This window comes from Macrobrachium rosenbergii, chromosome 42 (assembly GCF_040412425.1).
Source record: "Macrobrachium rosenbergii isolate ZJJX-2024 chromosome 42, ASM4041242v1, whole genome shotgun sequence".
NCBI lineage: Eukaryota > Metazoa > Arthropoda > Malacostraca > Decapoda > Palaemonidae > Macrobrachium > Macrobrachium rosenbergii.
In genome coordinates this window covers 10,279,282-10,299,320 of record NC_089782.1, presented here as the reverse complement: position 1 = coordinate 10,299,320, position 20,039 = coordinate 10,279,282, and the positions used below count along the sequence as shown (strand labels likewise).

Here is a 20,039-nt window from a genome sequence, read left to right as displayed (position 1 = left end):
TATGTTACAAATCATGTTAAGTAGAATAGAACTGATATATTTTTACATTATACCCTTATTCGCTATGGAGAAAAGATCGGCAAGGAAATATCAAACTGCAAGTTGTAGCTGAAGCTGAGAAAAGAACATTCAAGCTGCTAATGACTATAAATTATTGTGCACTGGCAACATGGATGACACCCCCATAAACTTCGATATGCCATCAAACTCGACTGTAAATAAAATTGGAAACAAAAGTATTTTAATCAAAACTACTGGGCATGAAAGAACACATTTTACTGTTGTTTACACGCTGACAAAAAGATAAATACATAAAGCTCGTATTATGATGAAATCAAGTGAAAATAGCGAACAGAATCTGTTGATATTTTTACACAAAAAACATGCCCCCAACGCCATCTATTAATGAAAAAAATCACTAAATTTAATTCACAATGAGATGCAATTAAGTCATATTTTAACTTGAAAACACTTCGCACAACGAAAAATAACCTTGTCCCATATAAACAGAATATCTAGAGATTCATTTACACTAACAAGAAGCATGAAAATCGCTCTGAATTGAGTTAAATACGGTGAAATAAACTTACCTCGTAATCGCCCTTAGCTGATTTCCAAGCCAAAACATTGATCACTATGTTTATGTTTTGCAATACAATAGTAATATCAGGCTAAACTATTATTGGATATAGTGAAGTAAAGCATAACTTTTTAAAAGATCCATGGAAAAGATGCATATTCGTTATGTTTGTATTTTATAATACGATAATAATATGTGAATATTACATACACTGATTTTATGTCTCGTATATGATGCGACCCCCTTAAAATTAGCTTCAAAATTAGGTCTTCAAAAGTCACATGATACCGAGTATATATGGTAATCAAATAATTTCAAAGGAAAAACTACCAAACACTAATGTGCCAATTTAATTGTAAAGCCACCAGCTCTCAAAAGAGGAATATAATTTTTATTTCAACAGTATTATCAGTGAACGTCTATTTACAACTTCATAAGGTTCAAGGAACATGTTGGATCCTAGATATTCATTTCCATTCTTACATTATTATCAAAAATTAAAATTCCAATTTTAACTAATAAAAATATTATATGACAAGAAAATCATTTTTCAAACATCCAATTTTTCATAAAATTGGCATTCTAGATTTTTTCCATGTCATGCAATATAAATTTGTTTTCTCCAAGACTGTTAGAATATTTGGCACAGAGGACTAACACAAAAGTAATAATAAATATGAATATTAGACGGGATTATACATAAGTCATAAATAGTAAAACTTAATATGTCATATCAAGAGTCAAAAGATAGGTACAACTGGGCTAAGTCCAACCCTGAGCCTATGGTATGCTAACCTACTCCAAACCTTAGCCTTAACTTTCAATTTAATCAATCTACCCTATTAAAATATACATTAAGACAATTAAACATACAGCATCCATACAAGCAAGAACTATGTAGTATTGTAACATAAATACAGTGTAATAAAGACTTTTTTTTAATTCAATTACACCCATGAATACTAGAATATGGCAAGAAAAATTAATCAGCCAAGACTGACATCATGATATTCATACTATTGGTCCATTGCAATCAACTATCACTCACACAAGCACACAAATAAGTAAGCAAAGAGTACTGTGGAGCAAATACCAATCAATATTCAAGACTGTATAGTAAATTATAAACCAAAAAACACAAAAGTAAACACAAAAGACTAATGAATTTCTATTTTCTATCATAAACACACAATGTGTAAGTGAATGAAACCAATGAACAAGGAAGAGAGCCCAAGCACGCACATACCCTTAATGCTGCGTAACTGTAAAGAGCAAAACATCTTGATATGATATACAAAATGTTAGTAACTCAGTGCTGTGCATCATATGGTGCTGTATTTTCAGATTTCTTCATGCAATAATGAGACAGAGTTGTATCAAGCAAAAGCCTTCATGGAAACCAACAAGAAAAGACTAAGCAGATTGATCATGACTGTTTCACTTCCCAAAACCAAAGGTTCTCATGTAATCAGCATGCAGCATTCCATTCCTCTCACACACTATGTTCGCCTCAGTGGGCAATGGTTATCAGGTATAGCACCTGCCATGAATCTTCACCTCTTCCCATGTATGCTCAATAACAGGCACTGGGCATTATATGGTACAATATGGCACAGGGTGTATTTCACAAAGACATATTACACTGTTACAGTACACCATTAATGGACCGGGGTCACGAATTCTAGTACAGAAAACAGCAAACTCAATTAAGACTAATCAGAAATACTTGATAAAAGAAAATAAAAATGTTGAAATGGATAACCAAGTTTTGATCTGTCATGGCCCTGAAAGTGTAGTGAAAAGATGTGTTGAGAAAATGTGAAGAACTCATTTTGCTATTATGTGTTATGTGATGTTTAATACCACATGTAACTCCAAATTAGATAGTTCTGATATACTGTTTTTTGCTCTGAAAAGGGTGTGAGAAATTTCATAATTAACAGATTTAAAATAATACAGTACATACTATACCCAGGTTCTACACCACAAAGTAAGAACTGCCACACAATACAGAGAGGCATTGTGGCAAATTACTAATATATACTGAATTAGTACCCAGTAATTCTTGTCACTGGCATTAGGAAATCTAACATTATTGTTTTGATTAAATTTCACATACGCCATAAATTGCAAACCTCATCGTTTATTAAAATATTATGATATCTGCGTGAAAACACTACCTGGTGCTCTTTCAATACTATGAGCACATTAAATAGCATGTACCTTACGGTAATCATCATGAGATATTGTGTGTGTGCATGTAGAAAATGTCAAGCAATACTGTATCTGGACAGATGAACAACAGCTTGCATTCTAGTTACATTTTTGTTTCCCTTAAAGTTTCAATAATTTTTATTCTGAAACACATCTCACAGCATTGAAAAACTATGCTGTAGTTAAAAATTCATTACAATTCATTCCAAGCCAATGTCTTATTCATCTATCTTTACTTTAGCAGTAAAAGAATCTTGTACCTTCTCTGATGATGTGCTTTAACTGGTTATAACTTATAACTGAAGAAATGTCCTACAGATTAATTCATGCACAATATTTTTAAAATATAAAAGCAGTTAAAAAAAAAAAAACCTCCCAGCTCCTTACAAATTCATAAAAATCACTAACATGAGATCTACCTTTGGCACTTATATGACACACAACAGGTAATTCCAGACCTTGGAATATATTATTCCAGCATTCCCAATTATTGGCTATTAATTATAATAGAATCATGTATTTAAAATCCATAATTAAAAGAAAAAACAAAGGGCTAGAGCTTAAGGAACGTGATGGTTATAATCCTTTGCTGTAATAATGTGTATTTTCCAGTCATTGTTGTGGTTACTAAATGACATATTTTTTCTTGGCAATTATGTAAGTTTGATGTGAATTAAAAAATGGTTTGGTTAAATCACTAATCAATAATTCACAGAATACCGAATTTTATACTAATCCAGCACATATGGATAACTTGAAGGATCTGATTTTTATACACATCAGTATACTCAATAAAAGAGGCTTTTCAAGCATGTCCATAATTTCTATGAGGCACCAGAATTATATCAATAAATACTTCAACCAGACAAACACTATACCAAAGATATATAAAAACTTTCATATGGCTGATCCTTTTCAATGATGTGATTAATATAACTCAACTAATCCTATTAACCACATTCTAGTTCATCTGAAATTTATGTATTGCCTCACAGGAAGAGAAATGAATGGACTATAGAACCTTCAAATAAACTGTTACTAAATTTTGGACACCTTATATTTCCTATCTACTGTAATCATGAAATATTGATCTATCAATTAGAGACATCATGGGTGAAAGTATGGTAATTACTCTGACTTAACATTGGTTTAACCTGTTTAAAACAATTATTATGAAGTAACATAAAGGTAAATAAAAAAAATACTTGTTATATCTAAAGAAGCAAGTATTGTACTATAAAGTAAACCAAAAATATCAAAGATGCCATGAAGTAACAAAAACAAGACGGCAAATTATAAACTACTTAGATATAAAAAAGTAATGGCACAGGAAAATTTCCATGAAAAATCTGAAGATTACTGAACAGTCAACAAAAATGATCTGGCGAGCAAACATAAACACCATTCCCAGTGTATGAAAGTGGAAGACACTTACATAATACATTTAACTGATTTCAGTAGATTTTCAATGAAAGAATAGCATTACAATAACCTTTTAAATAAGACAAGCTCTAAGCACAAGGGTCTGTTTTCAACAAATGCTGACAATGGGTTTCAAATGTTGATAATAAGTGTAATAAGACCCTTCACGTTTTGGTTGGAAAGACCGAGTTACATTATCAGAGCAGATGACTAAACACCATCTTGCAAAAATGTTTTTGTGAGCTCTGCCTTAGCATTAAAATAAAGAGCAATAAGTAATCAAACACTGTCAACCAAAATTTCCAGTACTGATAAACAAAACAGCATCCATTTAAGTTTGTTTATGATTTATGAGGATGCAAAACTAATAACTTCCATGAACTTTCAATGATTCCTGCTGAAACCACAGTCCCACCTTAACTTTTCTTAAAAACAACGTTAAGACTCATTCATGCAACTGTGAATCTGTACTTGTACCACAAATTCATGAGGTAATGAAACAGACATGCTATAAAAGAAATCATCCCACTGTGTTGAAAAATCCCCTAATACTGTAACACTATTTTAAGGATTAGATTGTGCGAACTCGTGTTACCATAGGTGGCTTAAATCCAAAATATAAATAATGGTAAAAAATTACTGACTCCATCCGTAAATGATTTCCTGCCACTGAGAGCATTTACTTTTATCCTATTAAGATTGCATGAGCAAATCCATGTAAAAAAATTTGTGTGAAAGAGCCTCAAAAAGTATGGCATATGTACTAACAATATTTAATAAGAACACCAGTGAAATTTGAAGTGAAATTCTATAAGTTTGAAAAGCACATCTGAAAAATTAAGATGAGAAATATTTTCTTTCATACTGTACTTGAGAAACAGAACACAGAATACTGTAATTCTAAGATAATATCGCTGCAATTTGAACTTACATCAAAGTCTGTTGACCAGAGCACTTTTCCAGTCCAACCAATGTTGGGACTGAAGCATGACATAGCAGCAACTGACTCAATATTTTATAATGCTACTTCAATATCTTAAATAATAAGCAATATTAATCAATATATATGAGTAAGACTATGATTTTTTTAAATAAGAGTGGCTACGGAAAGAAACACAAAAGGAGACCCCTTATAATGGAAAAAAAGATACTTTTCTACCTGTCTCTCTTAAAGGAAAAAATGGGAAATTATCGTTGTGCATTTGGTACTAATTGTTCTCCTACTTTAAATCATAAGCTTATTAGACAGCAGTTCACAAACTGATCATTGAGCTTCAATAACACAAGTTTATAGAGCATGAACTCCTTGGATTAATTATCTTAACTGTAACAGGAAGCAGTTGAACAAATACCAACATCAAAATACTACCAATAACCAAGTGTTGCATGATGTGCAATATATTGCTTATGAACATCAACTATTAGTATGATGCTAACAGAAATTCCAGTGTGATCTCCCTATATGAAGAACACGAAAACAAGAGAGATTAAATTTTCCCGATGACTGCACCAAATTGGAGTCTGCATAAGTAACCTTATCCTTAAGTCTAGAATTATGTAAGCATAAAAAAAATTAGTGCGAGTGTTTCAATATGATGGTGTCAATAAAAAATTTATGTGAGCAAATAAAGGGAGTGAGACATCATAACAGACAGTAACAACACATTCCGTGAGATCCCTGTAACAAATACATTAAATCTATAAAATGAAAAATGAAAAATAGAATGTATTAAAAGCTATTCCATTCTCCACTATCAGTTTGAGCAGTTAGACCCGCAGTAGAAAGGTTCTCCCTACTCTCATGGAGGTGAGTCCCTCTTACTTCAAAATCTATAGCTACACGATGCCTTAAATCAATGGCTGCGGACCCATCAGGTTTAGTTATAGGCATTTCTCTAGCAATAGGTGTAGGTGGAGTTAAAGGAGGGCTTGGGCTTCTTGAAAGGGAAGGAGGCCTCATAAATGGTCTGGGAGGAGGTGGGGGAGGAGGAGGAGAGGGAGAAGAGGGTTCTCTCCTTAAGCGTGTGGGAGTCTTGGGTTTGGTGGCAGTTCCTTTCTCTTTAGTTCCTGATGTCCCTGGTTCCTCTTCTAATTCCTCAACCTGCTGAACGTCTTCTAACATCTCTAAATTATTTTCAGGTTCTTGTAAAGTGTGGTTCTCCTCAGAGGCTGACTCTGACTCAGAAACCTCATGAATTCCTTCAAATTTTACTGGAATATTATCATAAATTCCCTCACTACTTAGATTTACTCTCTGATTAATTTCCATATAGTATGTTTCAATATGACTTAATTCAGTATGAGGATTTTCTAGGAAAGCAGAGCTTGGTGGGGAAGGAAATTCATCACTTTCATCCCCTGGCACAAATTCTGGCAAATCTCTCAAGAAAAAACGCGATGAATATTGCTGAACACTTTCTTGTTCTTCAGCATTTAAACTCACTCTTCTGTCACTATGATTATCATCACTTGTAGAATTAGAATAATCAGAAGGTAATTCACCTTGCTGTTCCTCTGAAGGAATAGAAGGCTGCTTCTCTTCAGTAGGGGTAGAGATTTTACTATCAGTATGATCAGGCTCTGGTTCTGGCTCAGGAAGACCTATATGATCCTGTTCGTGTTCTTGCTCAGAGGTTGTGCTTCTTTCACTGATACGAGATAAAGTTCTAGATGGAAATGCATAACCCACATCAATTTGACGAGTAAAAGGCTGGTAATACTCTGGCTCTTGGTAGTCATCAGGGTATTCATCAGCAAGATCTGGAGATTGTGGAGACTGGTCACTCATCTGTGCATGATCATCTTCATCATCATCATAATAATCTTGGTCTAAATCTTCCTCTGTTTCCACAGCAGCACCCATAGGAACCTCACCTGATTTTGGTACAAAGCATACTGCTCCTGGACATTCATCAGGCTCTTCTGCATCTTCACTCTCCACTGACTGTATACTTTCTTCTTTAGGGATAGGAATTTTGTCTGGTATAAAAACATCTTCTAAGTCTTTGTCCTCATCCACTGGTTCTGTAGTTACAATTACTTTATGGTCACCAATTCCCTCTACAACTTCTACAACATGAGCCCCTGATATGGAAGAAAGAGGTTTATCTGGCTCTTCTGGAGGTATAAGCGGTTCATTAAATTCATCCATACTAATTAAAGAATCATCTAGTATTATGCCATCAAAGAAATTTGTCTTTCGTTCAGTATCAGATGCTGTTGGACTCTTTTCTGATGCTGAGGCTAGAGTAGATGAAGATGTGTCTGGTTCTACAGATTCTGATTCCCGTTCAGGTTCGTATTCAAATACAGGAACATCAAAGAATGGTGACCTCTGACCAGGTTCAACTGATATTGAGGGTCTTCTACCTATATCTGAAAGTGAGGGCCGCCTATCGGAAGAAACTGACCCTCGTCTATCAGAGGATACTGAGCTACGGTGATCGGAACATACTGAGCTTCTGTGTTCTGATGAAGAAGATGATTTCCTTTCCCTATCTTCTCTGTCTCTGTCATATGGTGATCGTCTACCTACATCATGTACTGATGACCTTCTTTCCTTATCTAAAAATGGGGATCTTCTCTCTGATTCATGAAGTGATGAACGGCGTTCTTTATCTGCTACAGGCAATGGAGACATATTACCAGAAGGTCGTCGTTCAGCCGTTACTGGATAAGGAGATTTTCTTCCAACATCATGAGTAGATTGTCGCCTTTCCCCAGGCAATGAGGGCCGTCTGTCGAGTATAGATTCATCTATTTCCTCTATGCTCATCTGACTATCTTTAGAACCTAATTTACTAAGACGTTCATCAGGAAGCCTATATCTTTCTATAACTGTACGCTCAGAGGCATCACTTTCATCTATTTTTCTCTCACGAGAGGTGTCAGTTAGATCCATTTCACCACTAGATGGTGATTCCTCTTTAACTTCTGGAGGTGGTGGTAAAATCTCTAAATCAAATATTCGAGGTTCTTCCTTTTCTTCAATGACAACAATAATTTGATCTTCTTGTTCTGATTCTAAATCCAAGTCCTGCAGATCTCCTTGATCATCTTCTTCTTCATCACTACTACCCTTAATTCTTGTAATGAGATCCATATCTGGAGGTGGAGGAAGAAACTGAACTTGTTCTTGTGATGGTGTCAAATCATCATCTTCCTCCTCCTCTTCTCTGACATCCTCTGGATGAGGAGGAATGGAATGAGGAATTTCCAGTGGTGAGCAAATATCGCTATCAGTATTCCCACCAGAGTCACTTCCTCGTCCAGCTCCCCCATACATATGATACATCGGTTTTTTGTGGAGTGAAGAAAAGTCCATTGATCTAGGTCTAGCTTGGGAGGAATAAGATGTTATGCTTGGTGGACTTGTTGAGGTACTTCTTCTATGCTGCAAAAAGGCTCCATGTTGTAAATCTATAGGCCTAGGAGTAGTGGATGATCTTGTGTGTGAGGAGAGGGAAGATCCTCCATCACTTTCACAAGAACTCATTTTATGTAAACTCTCCTGAGATGAGCCATAATCAACATAGTGACCCATTTCTTTAGCTGCCCTCATACTAGCTGATAACCTAGTTGTCATTGTACTTATACTTGTTGATGTATCTCCAAGATCTCGAAGGCTTTCATGTGAATCTCTGCCCACCATTGATCGACTACTGGAACGTGATCTAATACTCGTACTTTCAGGGAGACTATCTTGGTGTTCTAACATACCATGACGAGGATGTGTCATCTGACCAAAAACTGAGGCACCATCTGTAATAGTAAGAGTCCCTAAGTGACGAGTTGACATAATATAACCTTTCTCACTGGTAATTTCACATACACTATTCTCATGAAACTCTGGACTGCCTGGACTTGCGAGGTCTTCATCATCTGCTTGCGACTGGCGAGAATCAAGAGGAAGTTCAAGAGTTATTCTAGAACTTGCTCGACTTCCTGCCAGACTACGAGAAAGATTACCTGCTTGACTGCTACTTCGAGTCCTTGGAAGACTACCAGTATACCCATTTGTTTGAGATTTAGAGGTATTACTACCATGGCTTCGTGGCAGGCTGCCAGTATAACTTGTTGTTCGCATACGAGTACCTTCTTCACCTTTCAGTTCTGCCCATTCCAAGCCCTCTGTGCTACCAACAAGTTCACTATTTAGTATCAATTTAGACCCTGCTCTGCTGGGAACTCTAGAACTAGATTGTGAACCACTCCATTTCCCTCCTTCCCGTTCTATCAGTTCATAAGAATCATGAGAAAGATTATCACCGCTATCATCCCCTTGGTCCTGATAGAGACGATTATCAATGAAAGCATAATCTTTAATAGATCCCTCCATGAGAGCAGGATTAGAGTTAAGTTGTTGTCGTGAAGAAAATGTAGAGTTAGTGTCTAGGGAGGGAGCCCTCTGGTAGTGGCGGTGCTGACCTGGATGATGAGGGTACTCAGGGTCATGACCACGCTGAGGACTGGAAGTAACTGATGTCTCCGGGGAGAGGGTGTCTTGCCTTGAAGGAGTCACACTAGGGGTCTCCAGGTCACGTGTATCGAAGTCATGCAGGTCAGCAGTCTCAGTCTGAGTGGGTGAACCAGGGGACTGTGGGTCTCCTGTTGAGGCCAAGGTCATGGATCCACAGGATAAAGACACAGGTGTGCCAACTGGAAAATAAAGCTGAGTTAGTAGCAAACCAAAACACCTTTTATGGAAGACTAAGGCAAACTAGATTAGTCACACTATCATTCTGTAGATATTAATAACAAATTTAGAGGATTTAAGATATGTCAATCTTAGCAGAACCTTTTAATAAACATATCCAAGCATTTTCATTTAGGGTTTACATTAACTTTATTCAGACATGCAATCAAAATGTTTTAATGGAATGTTTCACATCAGACAAGATATCTATAAAATTCATAATTTTCTTGCATAAATAAATATACATTACTGTACTCATTTTCCTTCTCTGTGTAAAGTGTCTTGAAAAAATAATGAAAATCAACAGAAGCCTCTTACAATCCTGACATTATACTTGGACAAAAATAACAGTTATCCAATGCAGTACTTCTGAACTGCAATATCACAAACAACACTTGAATAAGCAAATGGGTCTGTGTAATTTCTTCTCTTTGAGATACCAAAGTACCTAAAAACTTGTTTCAATACCACTATTATCATCTATCCGAATTCTATCGTCTTTCACATACAGTACACATAAAATCAAATGTAACTGTGAACACAATAAAACTTTTAAACACAAAACACTGACTTGCTAGAGCCATTAGTTTATTATTTAAATTCCATACCAACACAAATACTGTTTTGTAGTCATAAAGATGACAGAACTAACAGTTACTGTATAGCTACATATGGAATGCCCAAGAAATCAGACGCTGTATAAGGTCCAACATCATTTCTCTCCAGCCAGCTTATACTTTAACGTCAAATGGACACAAATCAGCATCATACCAGAGGAACTACAACCTTGAGGTAAGGCATTGGCTTGTACTTTTAAAAAACCGTTTACGTCTTACTGGAGCTGAATATATTGTCTACCCAAGCAAGAGGGTAAAAGAATAGATCAAATAATTTTCAGATGGCTCTGTTATTTGGAAAGCATGGACAAATACATGTTGGTGAAGTGTACATCAAGAATTGTTTGGCAGAAGCAGAGGATGATAAATTATGTCAAAGAGGTATTTGTATAAACATACTGAATTCTCGGGATACGAACTGACAGGATCACATTACTTTTACACGACTATCTATAACACTATTTCAAGATTCTTTCTTAACACAACAACAAAATTCATTGCTCTATACTACAGGAAACTAGCAAAAGAAGAAAAAAAATTTTCAGTGTTTACAACCTTACTACTGACCTACAGCCATCTGTTTGGCTAATATAAGGCAAGTCACCTATGTTTCACAATTCTATTACAAGAGCCAAGACTACAAGATGGCACATATCGAGTTTTACAACAACCCATCTCCCATATTCCTCAAGTCTATCCAACTTGGCTATGGTCTGATTATCAAATAGGCCACAGTTTGAACCATCAACACATCATCTAACAAAAAATCTGTTAATTTTTTTACCTACTTTCACTTTTTGTGTAAGATTCCTCTCCAGGGAGGGGTTTCACTGGAAAATCAAGATATATGCAATCATGATGCTTATTTTCAATTTGGATTTTTATGAGACTATTTTGGTGCTTACATGACCATTAAAATTTTCTGGTTCATGGATCTGCTTATCAGCAGCAGCCCAATTTTAAGGTACTGTACTTTACTCTTGAATACGATACCATTCTTCTATAGATTAACTATTTTTGAAGTCCTTTTTTATCATTTGTAAATTTTTATCACTGTTCATGTACCTACATATAAATAAAATAACTCTCCCCAGAAAACTGTGATACTGAGGCCTCAGGTTAGGCCAAATAACTAATCAAGGTAGAAAAATATCAAGACTGTAACCCAGTTAATACTTCCAATTTCCTAAGTAAACTTTGAAATTCAAGTTAAACCTGTGTTTAAAACTTATGCATTCCTCTTGGGTATATAACACTGTGTTAACATAGCACATTCACTTTGCTTGAAAATAATAAGTTATGTTAGAATTCCAAGGAAAGAGAAAAAGTTGCTAATTAGCTCACTGGCCTTAACAATATGATTGCAATTTGACCAGAAGCTAGATTTGCATAAATTTTAAAAATTTTCATTTGATATTATGATTAAAAAATTTGCCTTAGCCATATAATTCCACATGGTTTAAATTGGTTTAAATCCCTTTCAAGTTCCACAGTTTTACTTTGTAATATAATCAGAAAAATACACTTCCTATCTCTAAGCTATGCACACCAAAAACAATATCATCAATGCATTATAGCCATTTTATTTCCATAATGTTATTCAACTTTACTTATTAATATAACAAAATGAATTCCCAACAATTCTGAAGAAGTGCCAACAGTAAAGAGACTTTCGCCATTACATAAATTTCTGCTTCTTGCTACCCTTATGCATAATTACTGTATTTCCCATGTCAATTCTGCCCAGTGAATTATTTGTGATTTCTTTTTTTTTTAAGAAAAGCAGCTAACAAAGTTTTGTTTTTATCACAAAAAGTTTAGTTAAATTTGTACTATTTACCTGCCTTCTCTGTATCATTCATACTCTGCTCATCAATGGCATAGCTGGGGGGGGGGGGACCATGGGCACCACCAACTGACATTAAATAGTTGTATTAATTACAATAAAATTATAAGCAGTTTTTCAAGATTGTCGACACTTTTCTGGGAAAAAAATGGCAAAATTTGTATTTTGCGTTTGCGTGCACTCATTCAACTCTCTCACACACACACACACATATATATACATATATATATACTGTATACAGTAAACCCCCGTATTCGCAGGGGATGCGTACCACACCCCCCAGAGAATAGCTAAAATCTACAAATACTTAAAACCCCTCTAAAACCACTCAGAACTGCCTATTTTGATAGTTCAGACACAAAAAAATATCTCTAAAAAAGCCTTATACTGGAGTATTTTAATAGTTTTGTCACAAAAAGTGCATTTAGTCATGAAAATATGAAAATACAGTAATTGGTGAATATTTCTCAATGAAAAATACCATGAATGGGTGAATTTTCTGCAAATAGTGTGTATATACATTCCAGAGAAATCCATGAATAGGCGAGTCCATGAATTGTGAGACCGTGAATACAGGGGGTTTACTGTGTATGTATGTATGTATGTGTATGTATGTATGTATGTATATATATATATATATATATATATATATATATATATATATATATATATATATATATATATATATATATATATATATATATATATATATATATATATATATATATATATATATATATATATATATATATAATAATTATTATCACTTTTGTACGTGATTCATTTATCACACATTACCACAGGTGAAAAATAAGAAACGGGTGTAGGTCCTGACCGGTTTTGACTTTTATTTCAAAGCCATTGACGAAGGACTGATACAGAGTATGAGAAGTCACAAATATATATACTACAAGAACAGTACTGACGAACATACACAACCGTTAGAGACTACATATCCCCACTCAGGCCGGTGTTGAGGTAGGAGTGGCCTTTAAAACTCATTTGACTAAAAATCAAAATATACTCTCAGGGGACATTGCTGATAAACAGACCATACGCCACCTCAGATCCACACCTGACAGGTGTCATGGAGGCGGAGTTTGAAACTCATTAACATTACTGCCCTCGTACTGTGTTTACAAATATGATAATCCTATTTTTCATACATCTCTACTGCCTACCTTAAAGTTTAAACAATTTTACAAATTTCTTTTGATATTAAAGGATCAAGTTTATACATCCCTTGACTGATATTCATATTATGGTTGTAACTTTCTTTTATAAAGCTAGATTCAATGATGTTCCTTTCCAGTGCATTATTAGAATATACAATCCTTTTGCCCCCTTCCCAGTTGATAGCATGATTGTTCTCACTAACATGTACAAATATACCACTGTTCCTTGTGCATATCTCACACATTTCTTATGCTGTTCAATTCTTTTTTCCAGTGCTTTCCCTGTTTGGCCAATATAAAAAGTTGTCACAAGACTTACACGGAATTTTATATACACACCCTTTAGTATTGTCAGGGGAGTTCTTGATAAGTACATTTTTCATTGTTGTATTGTTCTTAAATGCGACATTAACACCAAAATTCTTAAGAAGATGAGGATATCTTTCATATTATTATTATAAGGCAAAACAAGCAAATTTTTTTGTTGTAAGGTTCTTTCTGGTTTTGATACATAAGTCTTTTTGCCGCTTCAAATGCACTGTTTAATACATTATCAGGATATTTAAATTTCTTGCCTGCATTCCTAATCTTATCTATTTCATCATCAATATATTCAGGGCTACATACCAGTAATGCTCTTAAAAACATAGATGAAAACACTGACTTTTTAACCTTATTGCTTTGTCCAGAATAGAAATGCACATAGGAAGAAATATTAGTATATTAGTGGGTTTTCTATACACACACTATATTTAAACCCACTACTATTTCTTCAGATGAGGACATCCAAAATGGTAAGCACCATCATTTTCCATTTCCATCGTGAATTTAATTGATGGTACTAATTGATTTAACTTGGCAAAAAAGTTATTTACATCTTGGTTCCCTGGCCATACACAAATAATGTCGTCAACATACCTAAACCATGTTACATTACGGGGATTATGTTGTTTAATATCTTCTTTTCAAAAAAATTCCATACATAAGTTACTTAAACAACATAATCCCACGTGAATGTAACATGGTTTAGGTATGTTGACGACATAATTTGTGTATGTTATTAGGAACCAAGATGTAAATAACTTTTTTTGCCAAGTTAAATCAATTAGTACCATCAATTAAATTCACGATGGAAATGGAAAATGATGGGTGCTACTGCTTTTGGATGTCCTCATACGAAGAAATAGTAGTGAGTTTAAATATAGTGTGTATAGAAAACCCACTAATATTTTTTTTCCTATGTGCATTTTCTATTCTGGACAAAGCAATAAGGTTAAAAAGTCAGTGTTTTCATCTATGTTTTTAAGAGCATTACGGGTATGTAGCCCTGAATATATTGATGCAGGCAAGAAATTGAAATATCCTGATAGTGTATTAAACAGTGCATTTGAAGCGCAAAAAGACTATGTATCAAAACCAGAAAGAACCTTACAACACAAAAAAAATTTGCTTGTTTTGCCTTATAATAATAACATGAAAGATATCCTCATCTTCTTAAGAATTTTGGTGTTAATGTCGCATTTAAGAACAATACAACAATGAAAATGTACTTATCAAGAACTCCCCTGACAATACTAAAGGGTGTGTATATAAAATTCGAGTAAGTCTTGTGACAACTTTTATATTGGCCAAACAGGGAAAGCACTGGAAAAAAAGAATTGAACAGCATAAGAAATGTGTGAGATATGCACAAGGGAACAGTGGTATATTTGTACATGTTAGTGAGAACAATCATGCTATCAACTGGGAAGGGGCAAAAAGGATTGTATATTCTAATAATGCACTGGAAAGGAACATCATTGAATCTAGCTTTATAAAAGAAAGTTACAACCATAATATGAATATCAGTCAAGGGATGTATAAACTTGATCCTTTAATATCAAAAGAAATTTGTAAATTGTTTAAACTTTAAGGTAGGCAGTAGAGATGTATGAAAATAGGATTATCATATTTGTAAACACAGTATGAGGGCAGTAATGTTAATGAGTTTCCAAACTCCGCCTCCGTGACACCTGTCAGGTGTGGATCTGAGGTGACATATGGTCTGTTTATCAGCAATGTCCCCTGAGAGTATATTGTGATTTTTAGTCAAATGAGTTTTAAAGAACACTCCTACCTCAACACCGCCTGAGTGGGGATATGTAGTCTCTAACGGTTGTGTATGTTACTGCCAGTACTGTTCTTGTAGTATATATATTTGTGACTTCTCATACTCTGTATCAGTCCTTCAAATGGCTTGAAATAAAGTCAAACCGTCAGACCTACACCCGTTTCTTATTTTTCACCTGTGGTAATGTGTGATATATATATATATATATATATATATATATATATATATATATATATATATATATATATATATATATATATATATATATATATATATATATATATATATATATATATATATATATATACTGAGGGATTCAGAACCGATGAAGCACGGTTTTTCAGCAACAACTTTTATCAAAGCATCGGATAAAGCTGAAAGTTGGCAAGTGTATATTTTATAACCCTACCTAATTTTTGCAAGTATTATTTAGAGCCTAAGTTCGATAGTTTTGATATTTATAGAGTAAAATGAAGTCACCGATGCGGGACCGAGAAAATCACAGACAAGGATTCTAAAACAATTCGTGACGTAAACATATGACGTCATAAGGCTCCCATCCACCAGGTAGGTGAATGGATATGCTTAAATGCTTAAAGAATTTAGGCTTTCACAAATTCGATAATGGCCAGCAGGATATGGAATTGTCCCGTGGTTGCAAGACTGCATTTGTGCTACGGCTTACCACTTTGTATTGAAGCGAGAAGACCTGTGGCAAGATTTACTCTAGTGTGAATAGGTAATTATTTCTATGGTGGGTAATGGTTTGGCCGCCCCAAAAGTGCGGGCAGGAGCTGTTAGACAACACGTCATTTTGAGGAAGAGTACTTGAAATCGGACATTATCCATGAGAGCGTGGGACCAGTCATTATTGATCTCTTCATGGCGATGAAAACGTGGATGATGACCTCTCCGAGAGTGACGACAGCAAGACATTTTGTAAATTAATTATGTATAGTGTTAGATGTTTTATTTGTACCTCTAAAACATATCTATTAAAACACAGTGATTATAACAATATGTTCCTCATTCAAACTGATTTCAATATATTTTCCTTTCCATGCATATCAATATAAATCGTTTACATTTGATTGATATTGAAGCAGGTAAATAATAGCTTGAGCTTGCCCTCAAAATCTTGACTCCTACCAGTACCTTTTATTTGCAGCAAGTATACAAGCGCTGTTTAGGTGTTATATGATATAAATAAAAACCAAGAAAAATAACAATGGGTTACATTAACTGAAATAAAACAATGGCGTTGACTTTACAACTCTAACAATTGAGGGAAATGAGGCATCATTGCTTTTCATTTAAATTCTACTTCTAGTGACCGCTCCTGACATGCTGCAAACAGAAGGCTATAGTGTCAAAAACTGAGATAAACAAAATGGATTGTCTTTTTGTATTCCCGCCCTGAATAGATGTAGATCTAACAAATGAGCTATAGACTGGTTCATTATGTGGATGAACTACTTGCACTGAATTATTTGTAAAGTAGAAACAATACGAATATCAAGAAAATGGAAGAAATCCAAGCTAACAACTTAGTCCTAACAACTGCTGTAGTTGCAATGAAACCTCCACAAAATAATAATAATAATAATAATAATAATAATAATAATAATAAAATTATTGAGAATGATAATGCTATCAAGGGACGATGACAAATCCTGCTCGCCATCATTGATATCGCTGAAGCCTTGTATGGGTATTAAAAAGGCCAAGAGAGACAAGGTCTACCCAATTGGATGTCGTTGCCTCCTGCCTGGAGTAACTATGTAGGCGATGACATATCTTCGAGGTACATGCTCATTGCGGCAATTCACCTGCTGATGCAATAAGGAAGTAGACAAAGCTCCACCTACATGGGATATTTGGGGAAAGTGAGCAAACCTTCCCTTTCTCTTGGTCTTGGGTGCTAATATCAATTAGTGAATATGCCATCGCCAAGTGGGCAGAGCCACAGTGAAGAGACGTTTTCCCCATATGTAAACTCTTCACTGTGGGTGAGCCTTATGACGTCATAGGTTAACGCCATTGGTTGTGTTCAAAACCCTTACCTGCGATTTTGATGGCTCTGGCATAGGAAACCACTTTTACTCTGGTAAGTACCAGAACTATTGAACTTAGGTAGTAATAACACTCTGCAATAATTAATGGGTAGGGTTAAAATATACACTTGCCAACTTTCACCTTTTTATCCGATGCTTTGATAAAGGTGTTGGGTTTAAAAACCGCGGTTTCATCGGCTCTGAATCCCTTATATATATATATATATATATCTATCTATATATATATATATATATATATATATATATATATATATATATATATATATATATATATACTGTGATATAATCGATTTTGAATATTTAGAAAATATTTTAAATTTCAAGGATAAGAGGTGTAAGGTCCCCGCTTAAGCAGGTCTTCTATGGTGGTGACCCGCTTTCTGTGTCAGCTCCTATGATAATCATTGACGAGGATCAGCTATACCAATCATTCAAATCCATCTAAGTGTGAATGGCACTGTTACTAACTTATTTGCATATGTTTCTTTGTCGCGTGACAGAATGTTAACAATCGATCGCGTTCATTTTTGCAACCCAGAGTGTATTTATTCATTGTATTTATTGTCAAGAGTAATTGACCTCAGGTTACCCAGGTTCTCATTGTATTCCTCGGTGACACGTCAGTCTGCCGCTATATAAACCGCCTGTGTCCTCAATAAACTAGCAGTAACTTTCTCCTCATCATTATTTAGCACCCCAAAGTGGGGTGACTTTGAGTGGTTCCCGAGCCATTAGCTGAATCTGGCTACGCAGACTTAGTCTTGGCTCCAGGAACTACCCACATCCCTAGTGGACTAATTACGGCGCTGTAACCAGCATTCGGGCGTGCTGACCCTCATCAGCAAATCACCAGCATCGCCAACGACCTCACAGCGCGCGCCTCCCGCGCGCATTGACGCGGCGTATTCCACTCCACCAAAAGGGCTAGAGTATACGGACGCCGACATTCCTCCCCACGCTCAGTGCCAACCGCAACCTCGCGACTCCAGACGCTTACCTCCCGCCCATATCACCTGGGCCCTCCCTCGCACCAAGATTCACGCACTCCTCCACACTGCTACCCGCGCCCCGCACGCGCCCTCCACCGGGTGGGACAAACAAAAGCCGCCGCCATAAAGCTGTCGCTTCACACAGGGAAACCCATCATCGTGGCTTTTCAGGGTCGAGGGTCAGTTCAGGCTGGTGGGACTCACGCGCGCAGCAGCTGACTGACTCTGCAAGGGCAGCGAAGCAGGCATCAGCACCCGCGCACCCCATCAGTTCCATTCAGCAGGAGAAGGGCGCAGAGGAGGAGATGAGCATCGTCACCAAAAGGTGGCCAGCATATCATCACAAGAGGAACCCACTGGGCCCTTGCTACTACCACCAGCGGTACAGCAAGGACGCCCAGAACTGCCAACCCCCTTGCTCATTCGCCCATCCAAAAAAACGGGGGAGGCGGCGGCCAACAGAACAGGCCGCCATGGCAGCAGAGGAACCCAGGAGCCCAAAACCATTAGGCTTCTACGTCCAACACCATCTCCGGCAGGATGATATCGACACCAGGGCCATTCAGTCAATATTTTCACCATCCAGGAGGACTGTAAGCGCCTGCCGCCGGAGATACATCGCGTGGAACTTCGCCGCTGCGATGTAAGGACCGCCTCCTGTAAAAGCGGATTTCCGCCCACTCGGGCTGGTGGCTGACGGCCGGCTCGCGAAGCGGCTTCCTCCTTCGACACCGACTCCTGCCAGTCCCTCCCACTGGCACCAGGACCCAGCGTGCCTACCATCTGCTCCGCCGCCCCACCAGTACGCCCAGCTGCTGAAGGAGTTCCCCGACGTATTCAAGCCCGAGCTCTGTCAGGTACCCGGGGCCCCAGCAAAACATGGCATCTACCATCACATAAAGACGAAGGGCCCCCTGCACACGCAAAGTTCCGGAGGCTTCCCCCTCGGTGCCTTCAGGAGGCCAAGGACGCCTTTGCCGAGATAGAAAGGGATGGGCATATGCAAGCAGGCCCTGCAGCCCAGGGCCTCTCCTCCACATGGTGCAGAAACCGGATGGCTCCTGGAGACCCTGTGGCTGACTACAGGAGGCTCAACCTCGCAACTGAACCAGACCACCCCAGGCCTAACATGCAGGGATCTCAATGTCTCTTCCATGGGGGCCAAGATATTTCTCTAAATTAGATCTTTTTTAAAATTTTACTTTTTCTTTGGTGGGTAATTTGAAGTGGTCTTGAGGATGATTCCTCTGAAACCGGGCCATCATCACGCCTCTTCGTCCTACGCTCGCCTTCTCCACCTTCGCTCGAGAACGCTG

The 20,039-nt window shown here is 36.7% G+C and overlaps 1 protein-coding gene across 5 annotated transcripts in view; it reads right to left on the bottom strand.

Moving 5' to 3' along the window:
- Cdep (Chondrocyte-derived ezrin-like domain containing protein) overlaps positions 1-20,039 on the bottom strand; it is an 804,710-nt gene that overhangs the window by 200,746 nt on the left and 583,925 nt on the right. For 3 of the 5 annotated variants that reach the window (XM_067085454.1, XM_067085455.1, XM_067085458.1), the window contains one exon: positions 9,644-9,874. The exons of the other annotated variants lie outside the window; for them this stretch is intronic. In XM_067085454.1, the coding sequence (XP_066941555.1) occupies positions 9,644-9,874 (231 nt within the window). The remainder of the gene's footprint in view (positions 1-9,643; positions 9,875-20,039) is intronic. 5 annotated transcript variants of the gene reach the window in all.